The sequence below is a fragment of the Nomascus leucogenys genome, chromosome 1a, assembly GCF_006542625.1.
Source record: "Nomascus leucogenys isolate Asia chromosome 1a, Asia_NLE_v1, whole genome shotgun sequence".
NCBI classification, from domain to species: Eukaryota; Metazoa; Chordata; class Mammalia; order Primates; family Hylobatidae; genus Nomascus; species Nomascus leucogenys.
In genome coordinates, this window is record NC_044381.1 from 23,014,128 (window position 1) to 23,040,220 (window position 26,093).

Below are 26,093 nucleotides of genomic sequence, written 5' to 3' on the forward strand. Positions count from 1 at the left end.
CACCTGTAATCCCAGTACTTTGGGAGGCCGAGGCAGGTGGATCACCTGAGGTCAGGAGTTCACGACCAGCCTGACCAATATGGTGAAACTCTGTCTGTAGTAAAAATACAAAAATTAGCCGGGTGTGGTGGTGTGTGCCTGTAGGCCCAGCTACTCAGGAGGCTGAGACAGGAGAATTCCTTGAACCCGGGAGGTAGAGGTTGCAGTGAGCCGAGATCATGCCACTGCACCCCAGCCTGGGAGACAGAGCAAGACTCCATCTCAAAAAATATATAAAATTAATCAGGAGAGAAGGGAGGGAGGGAGAAACAAAAACAAACCAAGCTGGCAGCATGTTCAGCATTCATCATTAACTTGGCACACTCTCCCATCTGCTTCCTCACACTTTGGTGCCTATTGTTCTAGAATCACTAGACCCAGTTACAAGATTATAGTTCGCCTCAACTGCTCTTTAAATAGCAACTCGAACATTATGAAATGTTGTTTTCACTTTGAGATATTCCTTCAGGTCCTGCATATGGATGAAACTACTGATGTCAGCTGAAGGACCCCACTGATGCAGCTGACCTGAAGGACTCCCCGAGGAGCTACCTCATCAAAAAATACAGTTTCCACTTTGTGATGATTTTATTCCCCTTGCCCCAACCCACCAGCAACCCCAATTTTCCAGCCCCTCACTCTCTATAATCCTCTTAAAGCCCCAGGCCAGAACTTCTTGGGAGATAGATTTGATGATTTCCTTCCACTTCCTTGCTGGGTGCCCTGTGATCATTAAACTCTTTCTTTGCTGCATCCCTGCTGTCTTAGTGTAATTGGTCTATTACTATGATGCCCACCTGTTGATGACCCTTCCTTGGGTCATCATGAGAACTAGAAATACTGGATACCAAGGGCTATTCTAGTGCAAGATTGCATCTCCTCTGTGCTGTGCAGAGAGGATAATCAATATCTCTTCAAACGCATTGTCCCACATGTATTCAGGAATTCCTGCAATTATGAGAAAAATATTACTTTTGTTGTTATATTTCTCAAGCATTATCCCACCAGACCAATGAAATGGAAGTTGTAGAGAAAAAAGTGGGGGACAAGTCTGTCTGTTTTTGTTTGTTTGTTTGTTTTTGAGACAGAGTCTTGCTCTGTCGCCCAGGTTGGAGTGCAGTGGCATGATCTTGCCTCACTGCAACCTCCACCTCCTGTATTCAAGTGATTCTCCAGCCTCAGCCTCCCAAGGAGCTGGGACTACAGACGCCGGCCACCACGCCCAGCTAATTTTTGTAGTTTTAGTAGGCATGGGGTTTCACCATGTTGGCCAGGCCGATCTCAAACTCCTGACATCAAGTGATCCACCCGCCTCCCAAAGTGCTGGGATTATAGGCATGAGCCACCGCCCCTGACCAAGTCTGTCTGTTTTTAAAGTACAAAAAAAAATCCGGAAGAAATTTCCATCAAACAGATTAACAATGACTTTTGCTTTTTATAGGTAAACATCTGTATTGTCTGAATTATTTGATAAAAAGCATTTTTAAATTACTTGTTTGTTACTACTTTATTGTTTTAAGCGAACTGTTTCCTCCACAGTTAGATCAGAACTCATTGAAACCTAAAATCAGAGAACTGAATTGAACAGAGTTTTATCTTAGGGTAAAGCAAGGGAAAATCTTTTTCCTTGATCCTTTATTCCATATTCTAACTCTCTGTATGCGAGTATGTAACAGCCATGATTTAACTTAATCACCATGACTTGACAAACTGCAGCCTTTAAAACTGACTGAGTCATCATGATGGGAAAGAGATTTTGTTTGGCCTGGTGTGGCCCAATCTTATCCGTATCTTCAGTTTAAGGACAAGTGAGTAAATATGTGAGCCACTCTGTGTTTTCCGGCATTTTTTTCTGTTATTCTTACTTTGCAAAGATTTTTATGCCTGCAATTTTATTAACACTTCTAATATCCAAAAGAAACAGAGTGATTCTATAATAAGTTATCTTAAAAGAAAAAAAAAAGAGAAGCAGAATGAGATATGTAACCCAATACCATTTCTATAAATTAAAAGTATATGCCCACAGTGCACATTATGTAAGAACATGAAAAAAAAACAAACTGTATGCACATCAAACACATCACAGTAGCTGCCTATAGTAGGAGGAGAAAAGCAGAGAATGGAGTTTTTTTGGTTTTCTTTCAAGACGGGGTCTCACTTAGACACCGAGGCTAGAGTGCAGTGCCAGGATCGCAGCTCGCTGCAGCCCCCACCTCCCAGGTTAAAGCTATGTTGCCCACGCAAGTCTGGAATGCTTGGCCTCAAGTGGTTCTTTTGTCTCGGACTCCAAAAGTGCTAGGATTACAGGCATGAGCCACAGCACCCAGCCTGGGAATGGAGTTTTGTTTTGTTTGAAGTTACATAAATTAATGAGAGAGAGAGAGAGAGTGAGAAAGAAAGAATTTAGCAGACCAGTGGGGATTAAGTGCCACAAACTCTGATGAGTATGAAGAATTCAACTCTCGGCATTGTGTTTTTAGGGTCCATCCAAGTTGCTTTATGTACATTGAACCCAGTGCTTCTGATGCTGCATATATCCTGTGGTATGCATCCACCACACTTGCTCCACACACTCTGTTATGGGCTGAACTGTGTCTTCCCCAATTTCATGTGTTAAAATCCCCAAGTCCCAGTACTCAGAATGTAACTATATTTGGAGATGGGGCCTTTAAAGAGGTAATTAAGGTTAAATGAGGCCATATTCACGAGCCCTAATCCATTTGACAGTATTTGAAGACAAGGCCTTCAAAGACGTGATTAAGTTAAACTGAGGCTGACAAGTGGGGCTCTCATCCAATATGACGGGTATCCTTACAAGGAGAGACACTGAGCCAGATGTGGTGGTGGGCCTATAATCCCAGCTTCTAGGGAGGCTGAAGGAGGATCACCTGAGTCCAGGAGTTCAAGGCTGCAATGAGCTATGATACCCACCATTGCACTCCAGCCTGGGTGACAGAACAAGACCTCAAAATAATTAAAATTAAATAAATAAATTAAAGACATTTAATCTTCATAATGACTGGGAGTTAGGCATTCTTCTTAACCCCATCTTGCAGATGGCTGGACTGAGTGAGGCAAGGAGAAGGTAAGTAAGTCTTTGAAAGCTACACCACTAGTAAGTGGCAGGTGCAGGCTTCGAACCTGCAGCCGTCTAATACCAACGACTTAGCTTCACGTTCAACCCCTGCCTGAGACCACCTCTCCTTGCAGAGGCCGAGTCAAGGCCTGATGTTTGCTAGGGTGTGATGAGTGGGGTGCCTCAGTGGCAAGAGTGCTCACTCCTGCCTGGGGGAGTCTGGCAAGGGTTCACAGAGGTGACCTTGAATTGGCTGGTGGAAGGCGAGTAGGTGTTCAGCAGGCGAACTGGGGACAGACAGGCAGGGTGTCTGCACCCCAGCACTGGGCGAAAGCTTGCACTGCGGGCAAGCGGCCGGGCTGACGGGGAGCCCAGGGATCGGAACCAGCACCGGGGGCTTATTAGGGCTGCGGCCGCCCCAGGCCCTGCCTTTGGTCCCTTTTGGCCTGCTTGGCAGATGCCAGGGCTGGTTCCCCCACGGGGCATATTTCCCCCGGGCTCCAAATGAGGACCCCAGGCGCAGGTCCAGTGTCACCTGGACAAAGCTCTGTTAGGGGTTTTACTATCAGAAGTCCCCAACCCCCCTACACACACACACACACACACACACACACACACACGCACACACACGCGCGTGCACATGCACATAGGCACACAGAGATACACGCGCACACACATACACACACACAAACACAAACGCACTCAGATTTCCCGGACCCTGGTTTTCCTCCTGTGACCTTTTCGGGGTCGGGGCTCTCACCCTAAAGAAGCAGCTCCGCCCTGGGGTGGCCCCACCCTCTCCTGGGACCTGTTATAAGCCGGACCCCGGGCCCCCAGCCGCGCAGTCCCAGCCGCCTTCCCCAGACAGTGGAACCTTCGGGCTCTTGTAAGTAGACCTCCTGCTTTCTTTCCTTCCCTTTTCTCCCTCCTCTAACCCCCTTGCTTTCTTCCTGCCAAGTTTCTAGACGCCCCAGTGGAGGAGGTTTGCGCTTAGACCTCCTCCCCTTACGCCGAAATGACCGCTGGGTCTTGCCCTCGGAGGATCTTGGGAGCCGAGGTCCCGACGCCTCCCGGCCCTGCAGTTCCTTGGAGAGCTTGGAGCCGTGCGCCGGAGGGAATAGGAAAGCTTGGTTACAACCCGGGACACCTGGTAGCTGCCTGCACCCGGGAAGGGGCTGGCCAGGGAACTTGCGGTACTGCACAACTGGGGGAGGGTAGAAGAAGAAAGATTGGGGTGGGGATTCAGGAATGGGCACGCGGGCAGCGGGTGGCGGTGGCGGTGGCGGGCGGCGAGGGTGGGAGCAAAGGGCGAGCGGGCAAAGGCCGGGCGCCGCGCCAGGCCCCCTCCTCGGGCGGGCGAGACCTTCCCAGGACCTCGCCCCTCTGCGGCCAGACCCTTTCCAGGAGGGCTTCTGGACTTATAGCGAGTTTGGAAGCCCAGCGGTTGCTTTTTTGGGGAAAGGGACAAAGATGTGTGGACTCTAAACAAGTTGAACTCATAGAAATAACGACTAGAATGATGGTTGCCGGAGGATGGGAGCGGGTTCGGGGGCGGGAATGGGGGCTTGTTGGCCAAAGGGTACAAAGTTCAGAGACGAGAGGAGTAGGTTCTGAGATCTGTTGCACAGCAGAGTGACTAGAGCCAATAATGTGTATTTCGAAATAACAGAGTAAACTGCAAATGTCTCACCGTAAAAATGACACGTAGGGCCGGGCGCGGGGGCTCACGCCTGTAATCCCAGTACTATGCAAGGTCGAGGCGGGCGGATCATTTGAGCTCAGGAGTTCTAGACCAGTCTGGCCAACATGAGGAAACCCCGTCTCTACTAAAAATACAAAAATTAGCCGGTCCTGGTGGCGGGCGCCTGTAATCCCAGCTACTCAGGAGGCTGAGACAGGAGAATCGCTTGAACCCGGGAGGCGGAGTTTGCAGTGAGCTGAGATGGCGCCATTGCACTCCAGCCTGGGCGACAGAGCGAGACTCCTTCACACACACACACACACACACACACCACACACACACACCACACAGAAAAAAGTCTTAATTTAAAAAAAAGAAAAGAAGGAACAACCCTGGGCTGCAGATCGGACTGCCCCCCTGGATCCCTCGCAATGCGGGAGTGCTCCCTCCAGGCCACCCGTGTCCCCTCCCCGCGGCACCGGTTGGGGAGCTGGGGAGGTCACTGGCAGCTCCAAATCGTTTCGTAACTGGATTGTTTGTATCGGATGCACCTGCGTGAAGGCGCAGGTCCCAAGTGATTCGGCAGAGTTCAGTCCAAGCAGAACGTCCTCAACTCGCAGCTCGGGGCAGCCTTCATCATCTTCCCTTGCTTTGGTGTAGCGTTTCAGCTCAAAATCAGTTTGGTGTGGAGTCTAAACTCAAATCCCTCCTGGGCCAAAGAAAATTCGCACCCGATGGCTGAGTGCAAGTGGCTCACACCTGTAATCCCAGCACTTTGGGAGACCGAGGCGGGCGGATCGCCTAGGCAACACAGTGAGGCTTCTCTCTACAAGAAAGAGAGAAAAAAAAGTATTAAAAAACAAAACAAAACAAAAAAAAAAGCACTTGAAAATGGGGCGGAGCAGCGGCGCCCCCCGGTGGTTTTCAGGAGTTCTGAGACTGCCTTGAAATGCCTGGCTCTTTCCATCTGAAAGAGGTGAATGGACTTCTATCTACTGGATTCTTTGTGTTTGATGCTTTTTCTTAGAATTCACTCCATGTGAGATGAGAAACGGAATGGAATATTTGCACTCCCGGTAACTGTTCAGTGCCATAGAGAAACTCTAGCCTAGCCGTGGCTGGGAAGAATTTCCTTGTTGATTTATATTTTTTCCTTGTCTTGAAGATTTCTTTAAACCTCAGTTTCCTCATCGGTACACTGGCAATGATACTAATGTCTATCTGATAGGGAAGTTATAAGGATAAAATGAGGTAATCTATATGAAGTGCTTAGCACAGCACCAGAAACCCAGTAAATGTTAAATGAATGTGGTTGGCGTGATATGATAATGATGGGATTTGAGGATATTGTAGTTGTGCTATCTGGTCTCAGTTCGATGGCTAGGGAACTGTTAGAATGCAGTCACTTCATGGCAGTTGACTACATATTTACTGTGTTCTAGGAGCTTCAGGATGGTTCGTACTAAGACGTGGACCCTGAAGAAGCACTTTGTTGGCTATCCTACTAATAGTGACTTCGAGTTGAAGACAGCTGAGCTACCACCCTTAAAAAATGGAGGCAAGTCATACTAAAAATATTTCAGAGTTGGAAGGGACTGTATCAGTTAGCTTTTGTTGCATAGCAAACTACCCCAAAGTTTAGTGACTTTAAGCAACAATGGTTTATTGGTTCACAATTCTTTGGGTTGGCAATTTGGGCTGAGTTAAGCTGGGTGGTTCTTCTTAGGTCTCATCTGGGGTAAATGGCTAATTTGGGATGGGCCTTGCTCACGTGTCTGCTGGTTAGCAGGCTTTCTGTTGGGGTGCATGCCTTAGTTCTCATCTATGTGGCCTTTCTAGCAGGCTAGTTTGAGCTCTGTTCTTATGGTAGCCCCATAGATCTAGAGCAGCAGGAGTTGGTAAGCTCCAATGTCCAAGCACTTTCTCTCTTTTTTTTTTTTTTTTTTTCGAGACAGTGTCTTGCTCTGTTGCCCAAGTTGGAGTGCAGTGGTGTGATTTTGGCTCACTGCAACCTCTGCCTTCTGGGTCCAAGCGATTCTCTTGCCTCAGCCTCCTGAGTAGCTGGGATTACAGGTGTGCGCCACCATGCCCCCCTAATTTTTGTATTCTTTTTGAGACGGAGTCTTGCTCTGTCACCCAGGCTGGAGTGCAGTGGAGCAATCTCTGCTCACTGCATCCTTTGCCTCCCAGGTTCAAGTGATTCTCCCTGCCTCAGCCTCCTGAGTAGCTGGGATTACAGGCGCCCACCAACACGACCGGCTAATTTTTTTTTTTTTTTTTTTTTTTTTTAGTAGAGACAGAGTTTCACCATGTTGGCCAGGCTGGTCTCGAACTCCCGACTTCAGGTGATCCATCTGCCTCGGCCTCCCAAAGTGCTGGGATTACAGGCGTGAGCCACAGTGCCCGGCCTTAATGTTTGCATTTTTAGTAGAAACGGGGTTTCCCATCTTTGCCAGGCTGGTCTTGAACTCCTGACCTTAGATGATCAGCCTGCCTTGACCTCACAAACTGCTGGGATTAAAGCTGTGAGCCACCATGCCCCACTGTGCAAGTGCTTTTCAAGCCTCTACTTGTGCCACGTTTGCTAATATCCCATGGTCAAAACAAATGACAAAACCAACCTCAGATTCGAGAGGCAGAAAATAGATTTCTTGATGGGAGAAGTGGCAAGGAGACCAGCACACAAGGGTTGGAGTTATTTGTGGCCATTTTGCAATCTGCCACAAAGACCTTTCCAGGGTTCTCAGTGTGAATCCTCGATGTCACGTGGCAGGATTCCCCTGCTTTCATTGATAATTGAAATTCATGCTTGAGTGCACTACTCTTTGTGGCTTTGACTAGACTGTGGGGAGGATGTCCTCTCTATCCTCATGAGCCTGATGATGGCAGTGAGGTAAGCACTGCCCAGTGGCTATACGAAGAGTTCAGACTATAAGATGAGTCTCGGCCGAGCGTGGTGGCTCACACCTGTAATCCCAGAACTTAGGGAGGCTGAGGCGGGCAGATCACAAGTTCAGGAGATCGAGACCATCCTGGCTAACACGGTGAAACCCCATCTCTACTAAAAATACAAAAATTAGCTGGGCGTGGTGGTGAGCGCCTGTACTCCCAGCTATTCGGGAGGCTGAGGCAGGAGAATAGCGTGAACCCGGGAGGTGGAGATTGCAGTGAGCCAAGATCGTGCCACTGCACTCCAGCCTGGGCAACAGAGCAAGACTACATCTCAAAAAAAAAAAAAAAGATGAGTCTCTAAGGAGTGTTTACAGGTAGGTAAGCTTTTGAGAAAAGGGGATGCAATCAAGTGGCATGACAAAGTGATCAGTCCCATCTAAGCTATGATGGCCATGACTCAAATTCAAAATTCCAAAGAATGTATACATGAGAATCACTCCAGCAAAATGCATGTTCTCTCACACTAAGTGGGTTTGGCGATGAAACCATATGGTGAGCACTGTAACATAATGGTTTAAATGTGGCCTTGGGCAAGTTACTTAACCTAACCTTAAATAAAATGGAAACAATATTTGTTGAATATCAGATGACATAATTCATGTAAAGCATGGAATGAGTGCTGAGTAAATAGCATTATTATTATTATTATCATTATTATTATTATTATTATTAACTGGGCTGGGCCAAAAATGAGAACCCCTTCTTGTCTCTGCGATAGAAGCAGAGATGGGAAGACATTCCTGAAGCAGAAGTATTATCTGTGTTTTTTTAGAATACCAAAAACAGCCTGGGCATGGTGGCTCATGCCTGTAATCCCAGCACTTTGGGAGGCCAAGGTGGGCAGATCTCTTGAGGTTAGAAGTTCGAGACGAGCCTGGCCAACACGGTGAAACCCTGTCTCTACTAAAAATACAAAAATTAGCCTGGCGTGGTGGTGGGTGCCTGTAATCCCAGCTACTCAGGAGGCTAAGGCACAAGAATCACCTGAACCTGGGAGATGGAGGTTGCAGTGTTCAAAGATCAAGCCACTGCACTCCAGCCTGGGCAACAGAACAAGACTAGGTGTCAAAAAATAAAAAAATAAAAAAGAGGCCGGTCACAGTGGCTCACGCCTGTAATCCCAGCACTTTAGGAGGCCGAGGCGGGTGGATCACAAGGTCAGGGGATTGAGACCATCCTGGCTAACACGGTGAAACCTGTCTGTACTAAAAATACAAAAAATTAGCTGGGCGTTGTGAGGCAGGCGCCTGTAGTCCCAGCTACTCAGGAGGCTGAGGCAGGAGAATGGCATGAACCCAGGAGGCGGAGCTTGCAGTGAGCTGAGATCGCGCCACTGAGCTCCAGCCTGGGCGACAGAGCAAGACTCCCTCTCAAAAAAAAAAAAAAAAAAAAAAAAGAGTGCCAAAAACAAAGGCATCAGGCCTTGAGTTCCGTTTTTTTCTTCAACATTTATTTTAGTTTTAGGGGTACATATGCAGGCTTGTTATATGGGTAAATTGCATGTGGCTGAGGTTTGGTGTACCAATGATCCTGTCACCCAGGCAGTGAGCATGGTACCTCATAGGTAGTTTCTCAACCCTCATCACTGTCTCACCCTCCCCTGTCTAGTGGTGCTCAGCATCTATTGTTCCTCTCAGGCCTTGAGTTTCTAATTGCCTATGGAATGCTTTATTTTGTAGAGGTCCTGCTTGAAGCTTTGTTCCTCACCGTGGATCCTTACATGAGGTATTATTTATTTCCCCCCTCAAAATGCTAATGCTGTGTTAAATGCTATTTGGAAGTAGTTCATCTTTTAAAATATCCACCTGACTTAAAACATGGTCACTTTCCTTCTGTTTCTCCCAGCCAGTATCAGTGATGGGATTCATGCATGCTCGTCTTTTGCAGGCAAAGGTCTAAGTAGCTTAGTGAGGGATCACCTCAGTCCCTTTGTCCCAACCATCTCCTATCTGCTCTGCACAATTTGCCTGTCACTGCTCAAAAGAATTACTTCCAGAAAAAAAAAAAAAAAAGAAGGAAAAAAAACCCTTAAAAGAAAAAAATAAAGCCTGGGTAACATGGCAAAACCCCGTCTCTACTAAAAATACAAAAAAAGTAGCCAGGCATGGTGGTGCAGGCCTGTGGTCCCAGCTACTCAGGAGGATGAGGCAGAAAGATCACCTGAGCCTGGGAGGCAGAGGTTGCAGTGAGCCAAGATCGTGCCACTGCACTCCAGCCTAGGTAACAGAGCAAGACCCCATCTCATAAAGAAAAAAGAAGCCAAACCCCAATTTGTGCATTTCACTACTGGCAAGTAATTTGGATAGCGGAGGATGCTAAGACTAAAATCAGGTTTTCTGGCCTTCCATTCACCTGTATTCTTCTAATGTAGGTGAATCTGCAGTTGACTCAAACTTATATACTCAGCAAACAACTCAGGGAGGGGAGGAAATCAAAAGCCTTTATTGACCACTAAGTCCTCAGTATTTTTTTGCCTCAGTAAATAACATAGCCATCATTCTTTTACATTTTTTTCATAGCTGATTGATAAAGATTCAAATCTTAAGTGGAAAATACAGTTTAAAAATGTTAATTGGCATCTTTTTGTGTAGCTAGTATTTTGGGTAATAACTACCCAATGGTGCCTGGGTTCTGTTTTTAAAGTCATTGGTAAAAATTCATCTTTACTTGAACATGGCAGTAAGACTTTTGTGTTCACTCATAAAAAAATCCAATCAGAGTGCTTATCTGAGGTCACAGAGCAGAATTTCCTCCAACAGCTTTCCTCCTGCATCTCACCTAGTTGTAGCCCTTCATCTGTCTGGGTTTTATTGCCGCATACACTTACTCAGCAGTTTTTCATTTGGCTTGAAACTCAAAACAGTCCCCTGATGCTCCTATGTATTATGAATGGAATTTTATTTATTTACCTATTTTTTTTTTTTTGCAGATTGGCAGCCAAAAGATTGAAGGAAGGTGATACAATGATGGGGCAGCAAGTGGCCAAGTAATTATTTCCATTTGTCCCAATGCTTGGAAAATATGTCTCCTCTTTACTTCCTGCTGGGTCCTGTCTCTGTCCATTGCTCCTACAATTTCTTCAGCCTGTGTTGTTCACTCACTGTGTGATCTTGGAATCAACTTGGGAAATTCTGTCCCCTTCCTGACTAGCTGGAAAGGAGGGAAGGATGTGAAATTGTCATTTTTTCAGCTTCACTTTGCCATCCTTACTTTTAATTACAAAAAAAAAAAAAAGTATTCATCCAGGTCATGATTTATTGTGGGATCTGGCCAGCAGCCCACAATGCAACGGGGCTATCTCTTTGTTCCCAGGCGGATCGGCAGGTTGAGAAATAATAGACACACACAAGATAGTGAAAGCTGGGTCCAGGGGCGTCACCGCCTTCTGGTTCCATGGTGCCACCAATGCACTGAATATACCAGCATTTATTATTAAGTTTAGTGAGGGCGGGGGTAGGTTAGTGAGGGATTTAGGGTCATTTGATTATAAGGTGAGATGGTTACATGGGGATGAAGTAATTATTTAACATAACATCTGTATGCAGAAGTACAGTATACAGAGATAAGAATTTACAATAGAGTGTGTGCATCAGTAAATTCTAACAGAGCCTTAAAACACAAACACAGTCTTTTCTTTTTTTTTCTTTCTTTTTTTTTTTTTTTTGAGACGGAGTCTCGCTCTGTCGCCCAGGCTGGAGTGTAGTGGCGTGACCTCGGCTCACTGCAAGCTCCGCCTCCCGGGTTCATGCCATTCTCCTGCCTCAGCCTCCCGAGTAGCTGGGACTACAGGCGCCTGCCACCGCGCCCGGCTAATAACACAGTCTTTTCATAACCTATGATTAGCAAGATATTAATCAGCAGTAACAGTTGCAGCAAAAGCTGGTTACAATCCATAGAAACAGGAGGTGAAGCTAGACAATCAATTAGACCAGAAATTCTCAGAAGGGAGTATGCCTTAACTGTAAAGAGGCCTAGAAGAGCCGTGGCAAGATGAGGGTGTTTATAGCCCTGTCTTATCTGTATGGACAAGCACCCCCCATGCATGCATTTATAGGCTCTCCACAACAGTTGCATTCCATTCCCAGAGCAATGAAAATCTGCATTTCTGGGATAGGAATCTTGGTGATGTGAAACCTCCCTGACTGCATGTCTGTTCATAGGCTCTCCGCAGGGGGAAGCACATCACACGCTGTTGGCTCATTCTGGCAGTCCAGCCTGGCATTGTCTTTACACAATCCTGCACGCAACTTTTAATGACAATAATCAGGATCATTTCATCTTTTATTCCGTAGCAATAGTTTCAGGGGGTCTGCCTACAATGATTATTGTAAAAATTCAAATAAAACAAAATTTTTATCTTAGAAACTGAAAGATCCCCTGTCATCTGAACCTTAAAGACAACTATTGTTAATATATTATTTCAAAAATTGTGGGCCAGCACAGTGGCTCACGCCTGTGATCCCAGCACTTTGGGAAGCCGAGGTGGGCAGATCACTTGAGGTCAGGAGTTCGAGACCAGCCTGGCCAACATGGTGAAACCCTGTCTCTACTAAAAATACAAAAATTAACTGGGTGTAATAGTGCATGCCTGTCATCCCAGCTACTCGGGAGGCTGAGGCAGGAGAATCGCTTGAGCCTGGGAGGCGGAGGTTGCAGTGAGCCAAGATTGCACCACTGCCCTCCAGCCTGGGTGACAGTGCGAGACTCCATCTCAAAAAAAAAAAGAAAGAAAAAGAAAAATTGTCCAGTGCACATACTTTTATATATAGATTTCATTTTATTTTATTATTATTATTTTTTGAGACGGAATCTCACTCTTGTTGCCCATGCTGGAGTGCAATGGCGCAATCTTGGCTCACCGCAACCTCCACCTCCCAGGTTCAAGTGATTCTGATTCTCCTGCCTCAGCCTCCTGAGTAGCTGGGATTACAGGCATGCACCACCGCACCCGGCTAATTTTGTATTTTTAGTAGAGATGGGGTTTCTCCATGTTGGTCGGGCTGGTCTTGAACTCCCAATCTCAGGTGATCCACCCGCCTCAGCCTCTCAAAGTGCTGCGATTACAGGCATGAGCCACCGCACCCGGCCTATATATAAATTTTAAATGGAATTATATGCCCTTCAGAAAACTGCTTTCTCTCAATTATTATGTTAAGGATATCTTTCATTGACAGTATATAAATATACCACCTACCTTTTAATAGCTGCAAGTTATTTTTAACTAATCTACTACTGATAACAACTGTTTTCAGTTTTTTCTATGACAAATAATTCTTCAAGGAGCATGTATGTATTTATACGTGTGTATCTGTGTATTCTTTGCCCTCTTGGATGAGTATTGCTTTACGTTAAATTCCCAGAAGCATAAATTCTAGACCCAAAGAAATGTATATTTCTCATCTGAAAAGGTGATGACAAATTGTTCTTTAGAAAAATTATATGAAGGCTGGACGCAGTGGCTCATGCCTGTAATCCCAGCACTTTGGGAGGCTGAGGCAGGAGGATCACTTGAGGTCAGGAGTTTGAGACCAGCCTGGCCAACATGACAAAACCCAATCTCTGCTAAAAATAAAAAAAATTAGCCAGGTGTGGTGGTGGGCATCTGTAATCCTAGCTATTCAGGAGGCTGAGGCATGAGAATCGCTTGAACCCAGGAGGCAGAGGTTGCAGTGAGCTGAGATCACACCTCTGCACTCCAGCCTGGGCAACAGAGTGAGACTTGGTCTCAAAAAAAAAAAAAATGTATGAATGTCACTCCTACAAATAGTATTAACCTGTTTCCCTTATACTGTTCACCATCAGTCTCAGCAACCTGAGATAAATATATTGATACTTTATGCTTAGTTTAGTTTGCATTTCTTTTATTATTAGTGATGTTGACCTTCTTTTTGTAAGTTAATTCTCAATTTTCTTCTGTGGATTATCTGTTTATATCCTTTGCCCTTTTCCTTTAGGTCTTATCGTTCGTTATATTGATTTGTAAAAGCTTCTTGTATGTTCAGGATATTAGTGTTGCAAATGTTCGGGCCTTTGTTGATCTTTCTTCTGTGTCCAATTACAGTTTAAAATTTTACGTGATAAAATTATAATTATTTATAATTATGGTCCTTTGGTTTCATCTCATGCTTAGAAAGGGATTCTCCACTCCATAATTACTAAAATATTTATTCATGCCGGGGGCGGTGGCTCACGCTTGCAATCCCGGCACTTTGGGAGGCCAAGGTGGGCGGATCACCTGAGGTCGGGAGTTCAAAACCAGCCTGGCCAACATGGCGAAACCTTGTCTCTACTAAAAATACAAAAATTAGCTGGGCACAGTGGTGGGTGCTTGTAATCCCAGCTACTTGGGAAGCTGAGGCAGGAAAATCACTTGAACCAAGGAGGGGGTTGCAGTGAGCACAGATCGCGCCATTGCACTCCAGCTTTGGATGACAGAGCGAGACTCCATCTCAAAAAAGTATTCATGTTTTCTGTATTTTATACTTTAATTTTTTACAACAAAAATTTTGAGTCATTTAGCTTTCATATTAGAATAATGAGTGGGGGCAGGTTCAGTAGCTCACGCCTGTAATCCTAACACTTTGGGAGGCCAAGGTGGATGGATTGCTTGAATCCAGGAGTTCAAGACCAGCCTGGGAAACATGGCAAAACCCTGTCTCTTAAAAAAACCAAACATCTCATTCTTTATTTTTTTAAATTTTGTGTCTCAATGACTAGCCAGTTATTATAATACCATTGGTAGAAATCGTCTATGGATCTTTACTGGGATTTCAATGACCTTACAGATTTATTTAGAGGAAACTGACATCTTTATAATTTCTCTCTCCAAACACAAGGTATGCTTCTCCATTTATTCATTTTGTCTTATATCCCCTTAACAGTTTTCTTCATATAGGTCTTATACATTTCTTGCTAATAATTAAAGAAATGAACATGTATTTGGGTTTGCTGGATTGGCAAACTATTTTTAAAAATGTAATAGTAATGAAGATAATACACTCATACATTGATGGTGGAAGTGGAAGTTGGCACAACCTTCTAGGAAGGAATTTGGGAATTTGGCAATATGCAGCAAGAGTTACAAATGTTTTAATACTCTTTGACCTAGTAATACCATTTATAGAAATCCTGACTAAGGAAACAGTATTGAGCCAGGTGCAGTTGCTCATTCCTATAATCCCAGCACTTTGGGAGGCCGAGGCGGGTGGATCACCTGAGGTCAGGAGTTCGAGACCAGCCTGGCTAACATGGTGAAACGCCATCCCTACTAAAAATACAAAAATTAGCCTGGTGTGGTGGTGGACACCTGTAATCCCAGTTGCTGAGGCAGGAGAATTGCTTGAACCCAGGAAGTGAAGGTTGCAGTGAGCTGAAATCACACCATTGCACTCCAGCCTGGGCGACAAGAGCAAGACTCCACTTTTTTTAAAAAAAGTGCGCATATATGCATATATGTATATATATATGTATATATATGTATGTGTATATATATATCTATATATATATAGACAGAGAGAGAGAGAGGAGAGAGAGAGAGAGACAGTGGAAAAGTAAAATCAGACAATGATTAAGGAATATCCACTGGATTTTGTGCTCAGGAGGTTGTTGTGACCTTAGTGGAGTAGTAGGGGTGGAAGGCAGGTTGCAGCGGGTTAGCACGTGAATGGGAAGTGAAGAAGTTTGGCTGAAAAAGGAGGACGAAGGAGCAAGGAGATAGGGGAGGGATGGGATTATAAGATGGCAGAGTTGAGCATGCTTATATGTTGAGTGAAAGGGACAGTAGAGAGGAAAATCTCAAAGATTATGGACCGTGGAAGGCTAAGGGAAAGTGAGCGATACCTGAAGAAGAGAAGGCTAGTGTTCAGGTCACCTTGAGCCAGAGGACAGAGGCCTCTTGCTTAAAAGGCAGAGAAGTGGGTGAGAACAGGCGCTCCTCCCCCCATGAGCCACTCCTCAAGTGGCTGGGCCAGTTGAGAGTTCTCTGATGACCCCTATGCCGATGACTAAGAATTAGGATGGAGAGGGGTGGTGGACTATCAGTCGTGGAATATCAACCTCAGTGCCCTTTTGTCAACACTAACCCCACAGCATCCTGACTCCCTTGAAAGGGAAGACATGTCACATGCCTTAATGCCTTAATGTGCTTTATCTTTCAGAGTTGTGGAAAGTAAAAATGCAGCCCTACCAAAAGGAACTATTGTACTGGCTTCTTCAGGCTGGACAACGTACTCCATTTCTGATGGGAAAGATCTGGAAAAGCTCCTGACAGAGTGGCCAGACACAATACCACTGTCTTTGGCTCTGGGGACAGTTGGCATGCCAGGGTGAGTTTCATGGATATGTTCCATTTGTTTGAATGTCTGACACTCTGGTTTTCCAAAATGCTTTGTTCAGAACTTGGTCAACAGGAAGATATTTGATGTGTGACAGGCTCAGGGGCTGATTAGAGAAGAGGGCAGGACTCAGAAGGAAGATCAACCTACGTGTCCATCAATGGGTGAATGGATAAAGAAAACGTGGTCTATATACACAGTGGCATACTATCCAGCCTTAAAAAAGAAGAAAATCTTGTCATTTGTGACAACATTGGAGGACTTTATGTTAAGTGAAATAAGCCAGGCACAGAAAGGCAAATACCACATTATTTCACTTCAATGTGGAATCTAACAAAGTGGAACTCATAGAATTAGAGAGTAGAATGATAGTTACCAGGGGCCGGGAGGCTGAAGGGTTGGGGAGATGTTGGTGAAAGGATACAAAATTTCAGTTAGACCCACCATGCTCGGCATGAATAAATATTTTAGTAATTAATATTTACTAAAATTAATACCTTCTTACATTCAATTAGTGGACACTAAATAATTCCAGCACTTCTTATTCTTTCCTGCCTGCCCTGTACCCTCTATGGGTGAGAGCTCTTCCTCTTCCTTTGTTGTCCCGCTCATCCTTCCCTCTGCACTGTGAGCCAGGTGTAGGGGAGGAGAGGTGAAGGTAGACATGAGGAAACTTTGGTTGTTGAGAAGGTAATTTGTAATATATTAGGAGATCCTGACTCCTGAAAGAGAAGGTAATTTATTCACTCATGTATATTTCTTATTCATCTGATCCAAGCCACTAAGGAATGCGTGTTAATGCACGTTTACTCTCAACAATCAACCAGTGGTGCTCAGTGACTGAGGTGGGGAGTCACACATGCCCATTTCTAAGAATCCTCTGTCAACACATCACCCATTCAGTGAGACTTCTTGTTATTATGAGTCACTGACCAGTGGGATGGGTCTTCTTTGCTAATGCCAGAGTTTTCTGGGCCAGTTCACTTAACCCCAAAACAGAAGCAGAGGTTACACTTTCTGATTGAGTCATTCCACCTGTGACAACCAGCATCCCCCTCTCCCAGTATACCTTCTAGATATTTCCAGAGTTGGCTTTCAATTAGATATTCCGATCTAAGATACACAAAGATTTTCCCAAACATTACCTCCTTTTAAAATAAAATGGAGGCCGGGCGCGGTGGCTCACGTCTCTAATCCCAGCACTTTGGGAAGCCGAGGCAGGCGGATCATGAGGTCAGGAGTTCGAGACCAGCCTGACCAACATGGTAAAACCGTCTCTACTAAAAATACAAAAATTAGCCAGACATGGTGGCATGTGCCTGTAATCTCAGCTACTCAGGAGGCTGAGGCAGGAGAATCGCTTGAATCCAGGAGGTGGAGGTTGCGGTGAGCCGAGATTGCACCACTGCACTGTAGCCTGGGTGACAGAGCAAGATTCCATCTCAAAAAATAAAATAAAAAATAAAATAAAATAAAATACAATGGAGATAAGATGAAGAAGTCAAAAGGAAAGAAATCCTTGAGGGAAAATTAATGGTGTACTTTGGACTAAGAAGGACTTAATAGAATCAATGGTTTGGAGAGCAAATACATGTGCTCTTCCAACTTAATTGAAGGAAATGATGCAAAACGTTGGGGGAATGTTAAATCTGTGGAGTCTGGACAGCTAAAACACACCCTAGATTTCAAAGTTCAACTTCTCTTATAGTCTATATCAGAAGTCCTAGCATTCTTGAAAGTCGACCCATCCCAGCCAGGTATGGTGGCTCATGCTGGTAATTTCAGCACTTTGGGAGGCTGAGACAGGAGGATCGCCTTAGGTAAGGAGTTGGAAACCAGCCTGGGCAACATAGTGAGACCTTGTCTCTACAGAAAAATTTAGAAATTAGCTGGGTGTGGTGGTGTGTGCCTGTAGTCCCATCTACTTGGGAGGCTGAGGTGGGAGGATCGATTGAGCCCTAGACATTGAGGCTGCAGTGAGCCACGATTGCGCCACTGCACTCCCGCCTGGGCAACAGTGCAAGAACCTGTCTCAAAAAAAATTTTTTTGTAAAGGGAGTAGTTCTCAATTGCTAGCATTCATAAAAGTCACCTAGAGTCTTATCAACATTTGGATTATTTCTGAATCAGTGGGTCTAGGGTGAGGCCTGAGAATCTAAATGTTTAACAAACATTTCAGCGGGGTGCGGTGGCTCACACCGGCAATTCCAGCACTTTGGGAGGCAGAGGCGGGTGGATCACAAGGTCAGGAGTTCGAGACTAGCCTGGCTAACATGGCAAAACCCCGTCTCTACTAAAGATACAAAAAATTAGCTGGGTGTGGTGGCGCATGCCTACAATCCCAACTACTGGGGAGGCTGAGGCAGGAGAATCATTTGAACCTGGGAGTCGGAGGTTGCAGTGAGCCAAGATCACCCCATTGCACTCCAGCAGGGGTGACAGGGCGAGACTCTGTCTCAAAAAAAAAAAAAAAAAAAAATTTCAGGTGATTCTGAGGCAGGTGGTGCTGCCTCCCCCTTTTGAAAAACACTGTGTTAAGGGAATGTTAGATATTTGGATTCTCAGAAAAAATGCTGCTTGTGCCTGTCACTGCCTTCTATTCAATGCCAACCTCTCATGGGCCCCAAATATAGTCAGAGGCTGTGTAAGCTAAGTAATGTCAACACGTAGTTTTTTTTTTTAATGCAGAAATAACTTTACATGAATTTGTCTGAAATTCTGCAAGTGACTTAACAATCACTATAATGGGTCTGGATTTTATTGGCTCAGATTCAGGGCTGCAGAAATATAGCTTAACATTTTCCACTACTGAACTTCATTTCTACCTCAAGCCCTCCTTTTGGCTAGTGTAATAAGAGAAAACCTCAGTTAAATTCAGTGATTTCTCACATCATTTCAAATTTAAAACTCAGGATTTCTTTCTTCTTCTCCCTAGGGTTGTTGCAAAGCTCCAAGGGATAATACAAGTTCAGTGTCAGTAGAAGGGGGACAACAACGACTTCTTGATCTTGATCTGTACTGGTCTTAAGCTGATCTCCTGCTCAAAGTTACTTCCTTTCTCTAGGTTTTCAGATCTTTTCCCCCTTTCCTTCTTCCCACCCTCCCTTCCCCTTCCTTTTTTACACTTTGAAGTTCTTCTGAGGAATGAAATGGAAATATATATATAGCGCCAAATGATCAGCCTCTAAACAAACACAACTCCCATGTACCCCAAATTCATATTTCACTCAGAATTTGAACTCCTCAAAATTGCCACTGCCAAGGACATCATTGTGAAAGTAGAGGATGCTTAATACCTTCTTACATTCAATTAGTGGGCACTAAACAATTCCAGCACTTCTTGGTCTCTCCTGCCTGCCCTGTACCCTCTACGGATGAGAGCTCTTTCTCTCTGTTCTCCTCTGTTATCCATCATTCCCTTTGGACTGTGAGCCAGGTGTAGGGGAGAAGAGGTGAAGGGAGACACGAGGAAACTTTGGTTGTGAAGAAAGCCTTCAATCATATCACCTTCCAAACTCGCAATCCAGTGAGGTGCGGTGGTGTCTTCACCCAGTCCCCATCAGTACCGCCAGTGTGACATCTTGGTAGGTCCAGTAGCTCTTTTCTTGCAAGCTAACTTTGACATCTTACTTGTGGTAATATGGGGAAATTTCAGAAGGTCTTCCATACCACTTTGGGGCCATGGAAAGCTCCAGATGCTCCCTGTGACCCTCTCATGCCTAATATCACAGCATTGTAGCTACTCTGTGGCTATGTTACCATGATAACATGGGGGCTTCTCCCATGAAGCTCATCATCTCCATAGAACTTATATGGGAATGAGGCATAGCTCTCTCTTCTTGAATCTCCAAAGTTTGAGAAAGATAATCCATCTTTTGCCCCTGAAATTTGGCCTGTGAATGGACAGGATACAGCCCCTTTCTAGCCAACTCTCTCTTCCCTCCCTAGTTCACATCATCTTTATTCCTATCTGAGAGTAGAGATGGAGGAAGTAAAGCAACAGTGGCTGGCAATATTTATTTCCTATATTTTCGTCTTTTACTTGGACCCATGGCACTGGGCCATTGAGAAGGCCTTCAAAATATATATAAATGAGTTATAGAGGAAATAAACAACTCTATTCATATATCCTTAATTTTCTTCCTTTAGCCTGACTGCCTACTTTGGCCTCCTTGAAATCTGTGGTGTGAAGGGTGGAGAAACAGTGATGGTTAATGCAGCAGCTGGAGCTGTGGGCTCTGTTGTGGGGCAGATTGCAAAGCTCAAGGTAAGTGCCTTACTCCAGCAACAAGCCTTTATTCAAAACCCGTTGGGAATGCAACAGTGAACACAGCAGATCTTCCTTGGCCTCAGGGAGTTTATAGTCTAGTTGTCTTCTTTAGAAGTTGGAGATTGAGAAATTGGAGGAATGGGGAAAACTATACCAAAGATAAGCTGAACATTGTTATTTGATAACATTGCAGATAATCAAGTCAGAAATGGCCTCTGTCTAGAGTAGTGAGTTTATCAGCATTTATCACTTTCATATTTTTTACTGAACATTCTATCGCTACAGCTTAATCTTCTTTCTTCATGATTGTCCTTAGCAATGAAGAAGGGACTTGAGATGAGCCAACTAAGAGTCATCACCCACGTGGCCCCACTGCCAAGGCTGTTGTACTAGAAGGAAACGGGCATCCAGCCCAGAGCAGTGGGGCCATGGCTTGGGAACTAAATCCTGGGAGGTACCTGGGATAAGGAAGCGTTGGCTCTGATTTAGGCAGATGTCTGCTCAAGGGATCCAATCTGATGATGGGTGTATAGAGTAGGCGACAACTCAGACACAGTAGGGATTTGTTATTACATAGTGGAAAGGTGATCTGGCTTGACTGATCCTTTACCCAAGGGTGGGATGCAGGATTCAGGACCTAGGTCCTAGGGGACAAGTTAGATGGAGTACAGATGAGTACAGGGCTACAACCAATGGCCAAGGGTTTGGACTGGTCTCCAGTGCTAATAGGAGCTTGGAATACAAATGTGAGGCTACCATAGAAGTTGTAGAATAATTTGTTTAAGTAAGTAAATAAATAGGAATAGATACTAAATTTTATTAAATGCCATTGCAGCATTTATCATGTTCACTTTTCAGTGAATGAATTACATTAGTTTTCCAATGTCGAACCATTCTGACATTTCCAGAATAAGCTTTACGTATGTATGGTATATTATGGGCTCATACCTTTGGAATTGACTTGATAACATTTAAAATAGAATTTTTGCATCTACAGTCACAAGTGAGTTCGGTTTAAAGTTTACTTTTTGTTCTGGAATTTAGCTAGGCTTGGATTATGCTAAAATTACAAAATGAATCAGGATTATTTCTAAATATTCCAATTTCAAATATCCTATTAAAATCACAAGGGGCTTTTATCCTGTAAGTTTGATAGGACTTGCACTTAAACCTATTCTTTTATATTCAACCTTTCTGTCCATTTTTTGTGTTTCTGTAAAATGCAGCTATTTGCATTTTTAACCCATCTGAAAGTCTCAGTGTTGTAATAGTTAAATTTAAGCCATTCATATTAATTGTCATAACTGGAATGTTTGGTCATATTTATATTATCTTACTTTGTTTTCCATTTATTGGTTATTTCTTTCTGTGTTATTTTCTATGTTCTTTTTCCTCTAACTACTGAGAACCTAGGTTTTATTTACATTTTGCTAGTGTTTACCTTTTTACCAATTATTTAAAATCTGTTTTATTTCTATCCTGCTACTATTCATATACATATTTTATATACAAAAATAAACATATACACAATATATGTATATGAACTTCTAACAGTATATTTTTTCCCCATATTCTACCCCTACATCCTAGATTTTTATTCAATAATCTAATAAATAATAAAAATCTCATATGATTATTAAAACTTTTTGGTTATGACATCTGAAAATGCCTTTTAATTTTGATGCATATAGAATTCAAAGGACCTGCCAGGTGCAGTGGTGTGTGCCTATAATCCCAGCTTCTCAGAATTCTGGCTGAGGCAAGAGGAGCCCTTGAGCTCAGGAGTTCAAGACCAGTCTGGGCAATGTTGTGAGACCTTGTCTTTAAATTAAAAAAAAAAATTCAAAGGACCCAATCCCTTTCTGTCAGAGCTCTATAAAATTGCTCTACTTTTTCAATTTCTATTTAGTGTTGCAGATGAGACATTCAAAGCCAATCTGATTCTCTTTCCCTTGTAGGTAATTAGACTTTTCTTTTAGGTGCTTATAAGCATTTCTTGTTATTCGTTGAATTTAGAAATATCACCAGGAAATGTCTATATCTGTCTTTGTTTAATCCTGCCTGCAACTTTGTTAGCCATTATAATCTGAAGACCAACGTTTTTCTTCAGATGAAGAACAGTTTTCTTCTTCTATTTAGTTCTTTTTTTCGTCTATTCTGTTTTCTTCATGAGGAATGGTATATGTTCATTCTGTTTCCCTTAGGACTATTCTTGTATGCTCTCTTTGCTCTCATAATTACATCTTTTGTACTTTTTCCTCTGAATTCTGTACTTTCTTAATCTGGTCCTCCAATTGAATTATATGACTTGCAGCAGCATCAGTTTCTAGATTAGCAATTGAGTTTTTCATAGCTGAGGCTCATCATATTCTGGGATTGCTTCCTTTCCCCATAACCTGCACTTGTTGACTAATGCAGTATCCTTCTGAATTTCACTGAGAAACTCGACATGGTATGAACACATCTTTTAAAATATCTTCTCTTCCCTGTAGAAATTCCACTGGAGACTGCCATGCTAAGGAATTTATACTCAATCCTTAAAGAAGTACCATGATTGGTTCTGCTTTTTAGAAACATTACTTAGGCCTTGGTAGGAGAATAGTTCCTAGGGACATTATACTAGAGACAAGAAGTCCACTTAGGAGGCTCTTATAATAATTCAAATGAAAATGTTGATGCATCGACAAAGATTGGAAGTCAGAGTCAGCTTTTTTTTTTTTTTTTGAGACGGAGTTTCGCTCTTGTTGTCCAGGCTGGAGTGCAATGGTGCAATCTCAGCTCACCGCAACCTCTGCCTCCCGGGTTCAAGCTATTCTCCTGCCTCAGCTTCCCGAGTAGCTAGGATTACAGGTGTGTGCCACCACGCCTGGCTAATTTTGTATTTTTACTAGAGATGGGGTTTCTCCATGTTGGTCAGGCTGGTCTCGAACTCCCGACCTCCGGTGATCTGCCTGCCTCAGCCTCCCAAAGTGCTGGGATTACAGGCGTGAGCCACCGCCTGGCCCAGAGTTGGTTTTTAAGGCTGTTTGGTTAAAAAAGAGGAAGAAAACCAGATGATTGGACATGGATCATAAGACAAAGGAAGGCTTCTCCTTTGAGCCATGTTTCAGGTTTGGATAACTGAGTGGTGTCATTCTCTATAATAGTGGATAGAAAAGAAACAAGAAGCAAGGAAAAAAGTATATTCCCTTTTGAACACACTATTTATGAGGGACCTACAGGACATCCAAATGTGAGGACATCTACAGGTTGTTGGAAATACTGATTTGGAACTCAGGAGAAAAAAACATGGGCTAACATTAATAGATAGAATTAATAGATTAATTAATAATCTGCATAAAGGAGGTCATAAGAGTAAAAGAGATCATCCTATGATAGTCTATAGTCTTAGAAGGAAAAAGGACCAAGGATGGCTCTCTTGCAATAGGTTTTTCTGGAATCATGAAGGAATGGAAAAAGCATATGGCCGTCACTATTTGTACAGAGATTCATGTAAATCCAATTGGGGTTTTTCCTCAATTGAAAATGCACAGTGGCACATATTCTGGTCTTCATAATACATTTAGAGTATAAGGGAGCTTTCTGAAAATCTAGTTTCTATGAACCAATATAATCTGTAGTGTCATCCTGAAAGTGCTTTTCAGAATGCTTCCTAGCTCCTCTGTGATGAGGAAGCGTCTAGTCTGGTGCTTTGGACTAAATCAAAGGATAAAGGGGGCCTGGTGCAGTGGCTCATGCCTGTAATCCAAGCAATTTAGGAGGCCGAGGCAGGAGGATCACTTGAGCCCAGGAGTTCGAGATCAGCCTGGGCAACATAGTGAGACCCTGTCTCTATGAAAATTTAAAAAATATAAGCCAGATGCAGTGGCATGCACATGTGGTCCCAGCTACTCAGGAGGCTGAGGTGGGAGGATCATTTGAGCTTAAGAGGTCAAGGTTGCAGTGAGGCATGTTTGTGCTACTGCACTCCAGCCTGGGCAACAGAGTGAGACCATGTCTCAAAAAAATATAAACATCCAAAAAATCAAAAAAGGGTAAGGGGGCAGTTACCAGGAGGGCTGTCTGTGATGTGGGAGTCACAGAGCTGAGACAAAATAATAGTCTGAAGAATGACTGTACCAAGAGATGGCATACACTGCATTGCAAGGAAGAGAAACCCAGAAACAAAGAACCAAGGAAGTCAAATGAATGGGTTGTGAAACCAGCTGGTGGAACTATGAACCAAATAAATGCAGAAGGGACCTGCTGGGTGGTCAGAAGCAAGCTGAAGCTGAGTTGTAGGATGGTCCGGGGACTAATTTCACCTATGGGATCTGTTGGCCCATTACGCTATTCCTTATATATGTGGCTCAGCACCTAAGAGAGTGTTCTTAGGGAACCTAGGCATACTAGACTAGGAAAGTAGTGTTGGTCCATGCTTGCGACTTATTAATGGTTTCCTTTTTTTTTTTTCTATTTAGGGCTGCAAAGTTGTAGGAGCAGTAGGGTCTGATGAAAAGGTTGCCTACCTTCAAAAGCTTGGATTTGATGTTGTCTTTAACTACAAGACAGTAGAGTCTTTGGAAGAAACCTTGAAGAAAGCCTCTCCTGATGGTTATGATTGTTATTTTGATAATGTAAGTACAAACTGGACTTAATATCTAATTTATTAATGAAGTACTATATAAGGCAGGAGTCTCCTACCCCTGGGCCATGGACAGTTAGTGGTCCATAGCCTATCAGGAACTGGGATGCACAGCAGGAGGTGAGGGGCAGGTGAGCAAGCAAAGCTTCATCTGTATTTACAGCCCCTCCCCATTGCTCCCATTACTGCCTGAGCTCCGCCTCTTGTCACATCAGTGGCAGCATTAGATTCCCATAGGAGTGTAAACCCTGTTGTGAACTATGCATATGAGGGATCTAGGTTGTGCGTTCCTTATGGGGATCGCACTACTCAGCTGCCTGATGATGCCTGATGCCTGATGATCTGTCACTGTCTCCCATCACCCCCAGATGGGACCATCTAGTTGCAGGAAAACTCACCCACTGATTCTATGGTTATGGTGAGTTGTATAATTATTTCATTATATATTACATTGTAATAATAATAGAAATAAAGTGCACAATAAACACAATGTACTTGAATCATCCCCGAAACCACACCCACAACATTCGATGGAAAAATTGTCTTCCAATGAAACTGGTCCCTGGTGCCAAAAAGGTTGAGGACCGCTGATACATGGGATACATGAAGAAAGTACATATGCCTTTTTTAAAAAACAGCTTTATTGAGATATCATTCATGTACCATGTAATTCACTCATTTAACATGTAGAAGTCAATGTTTTTTACTATATTGGCAAAATTATACAACCAATTTATTTTCATCACCACCCCAAAAAACGCTACTCATTAGCAGTCACTCTCCATTACCCACCCTCCTCCCCACTAAAAGTGGCCTCTTATGACTGGCTTCTTTCACTTAGCTGATCAGAGAACCTCAATATATAATCAAGTAAAATGTATAAGTTATAAAAGGTATGGTCTTAGAGTCAAATGAAAATGCCTGTTTATGTATTTTTCTTCTTTTCTTGAGATGGAGTCTTGCTCTGTTTCCCAGGCTGGAGTGCAGTAGTGTGATCTCAGCTCACTGAAACCTCCGCCTCCTGGGTTCAAGCAATTCTCCTGCCTCGGCCTCCCAAGTAGCTGGGATTATGGGCGCCCGCCACCATGCCCTTCTAATTTTTTGTATCTTTAGTAGAG

The 26,093-nt window shown here is 43.8% G+C and overlaps 1 protein-coding gene across 1 annotated transcript in view; it reads left to right on the forward strand.

The window, feature by feature from the left end:
* Window positions 1-4,235: 4,235 nt before the first annotated feature.
* The window catches only part of PTGR1 (prostaglandin reductase 1), a 31,614-nt gene continuing 9,756 nt past the window's right edge, over window positions 4,236-26,093 (forward strand). Inside the window, exons 1-7 of the mRNA XM_030822018.1 lie at window positions 4,236-4,308; window positions 6,239-6,354; window positions 9,428-9,473; window positions 10,678-10,734; window positions 15,905-16,072; window positions 20,231-20,348; window positions 24,812-24,967. Coding sequence (XP_030677878.1) covers window positions 6,249-6,354; window positions 9,428-9,473; window positions 10,678-10,734; window positions 15,905-16,072; window positions 20,231-20,348; window positions 24,812-24,967 — 651 coding nt within the window. The 5' untranslated portion in view covers window positions 4,236-4,308; window positions 6,239-6,248. The remainder of the gene's footprint in view (window positions 4,309-6,238; window positions 6,355-9,427; window positions 9,474-10,677; window positions 10,735-15,904; window positions 16,073-20,230; window positions 20,349-24,811; window positions 24,968-26,093) is intronic.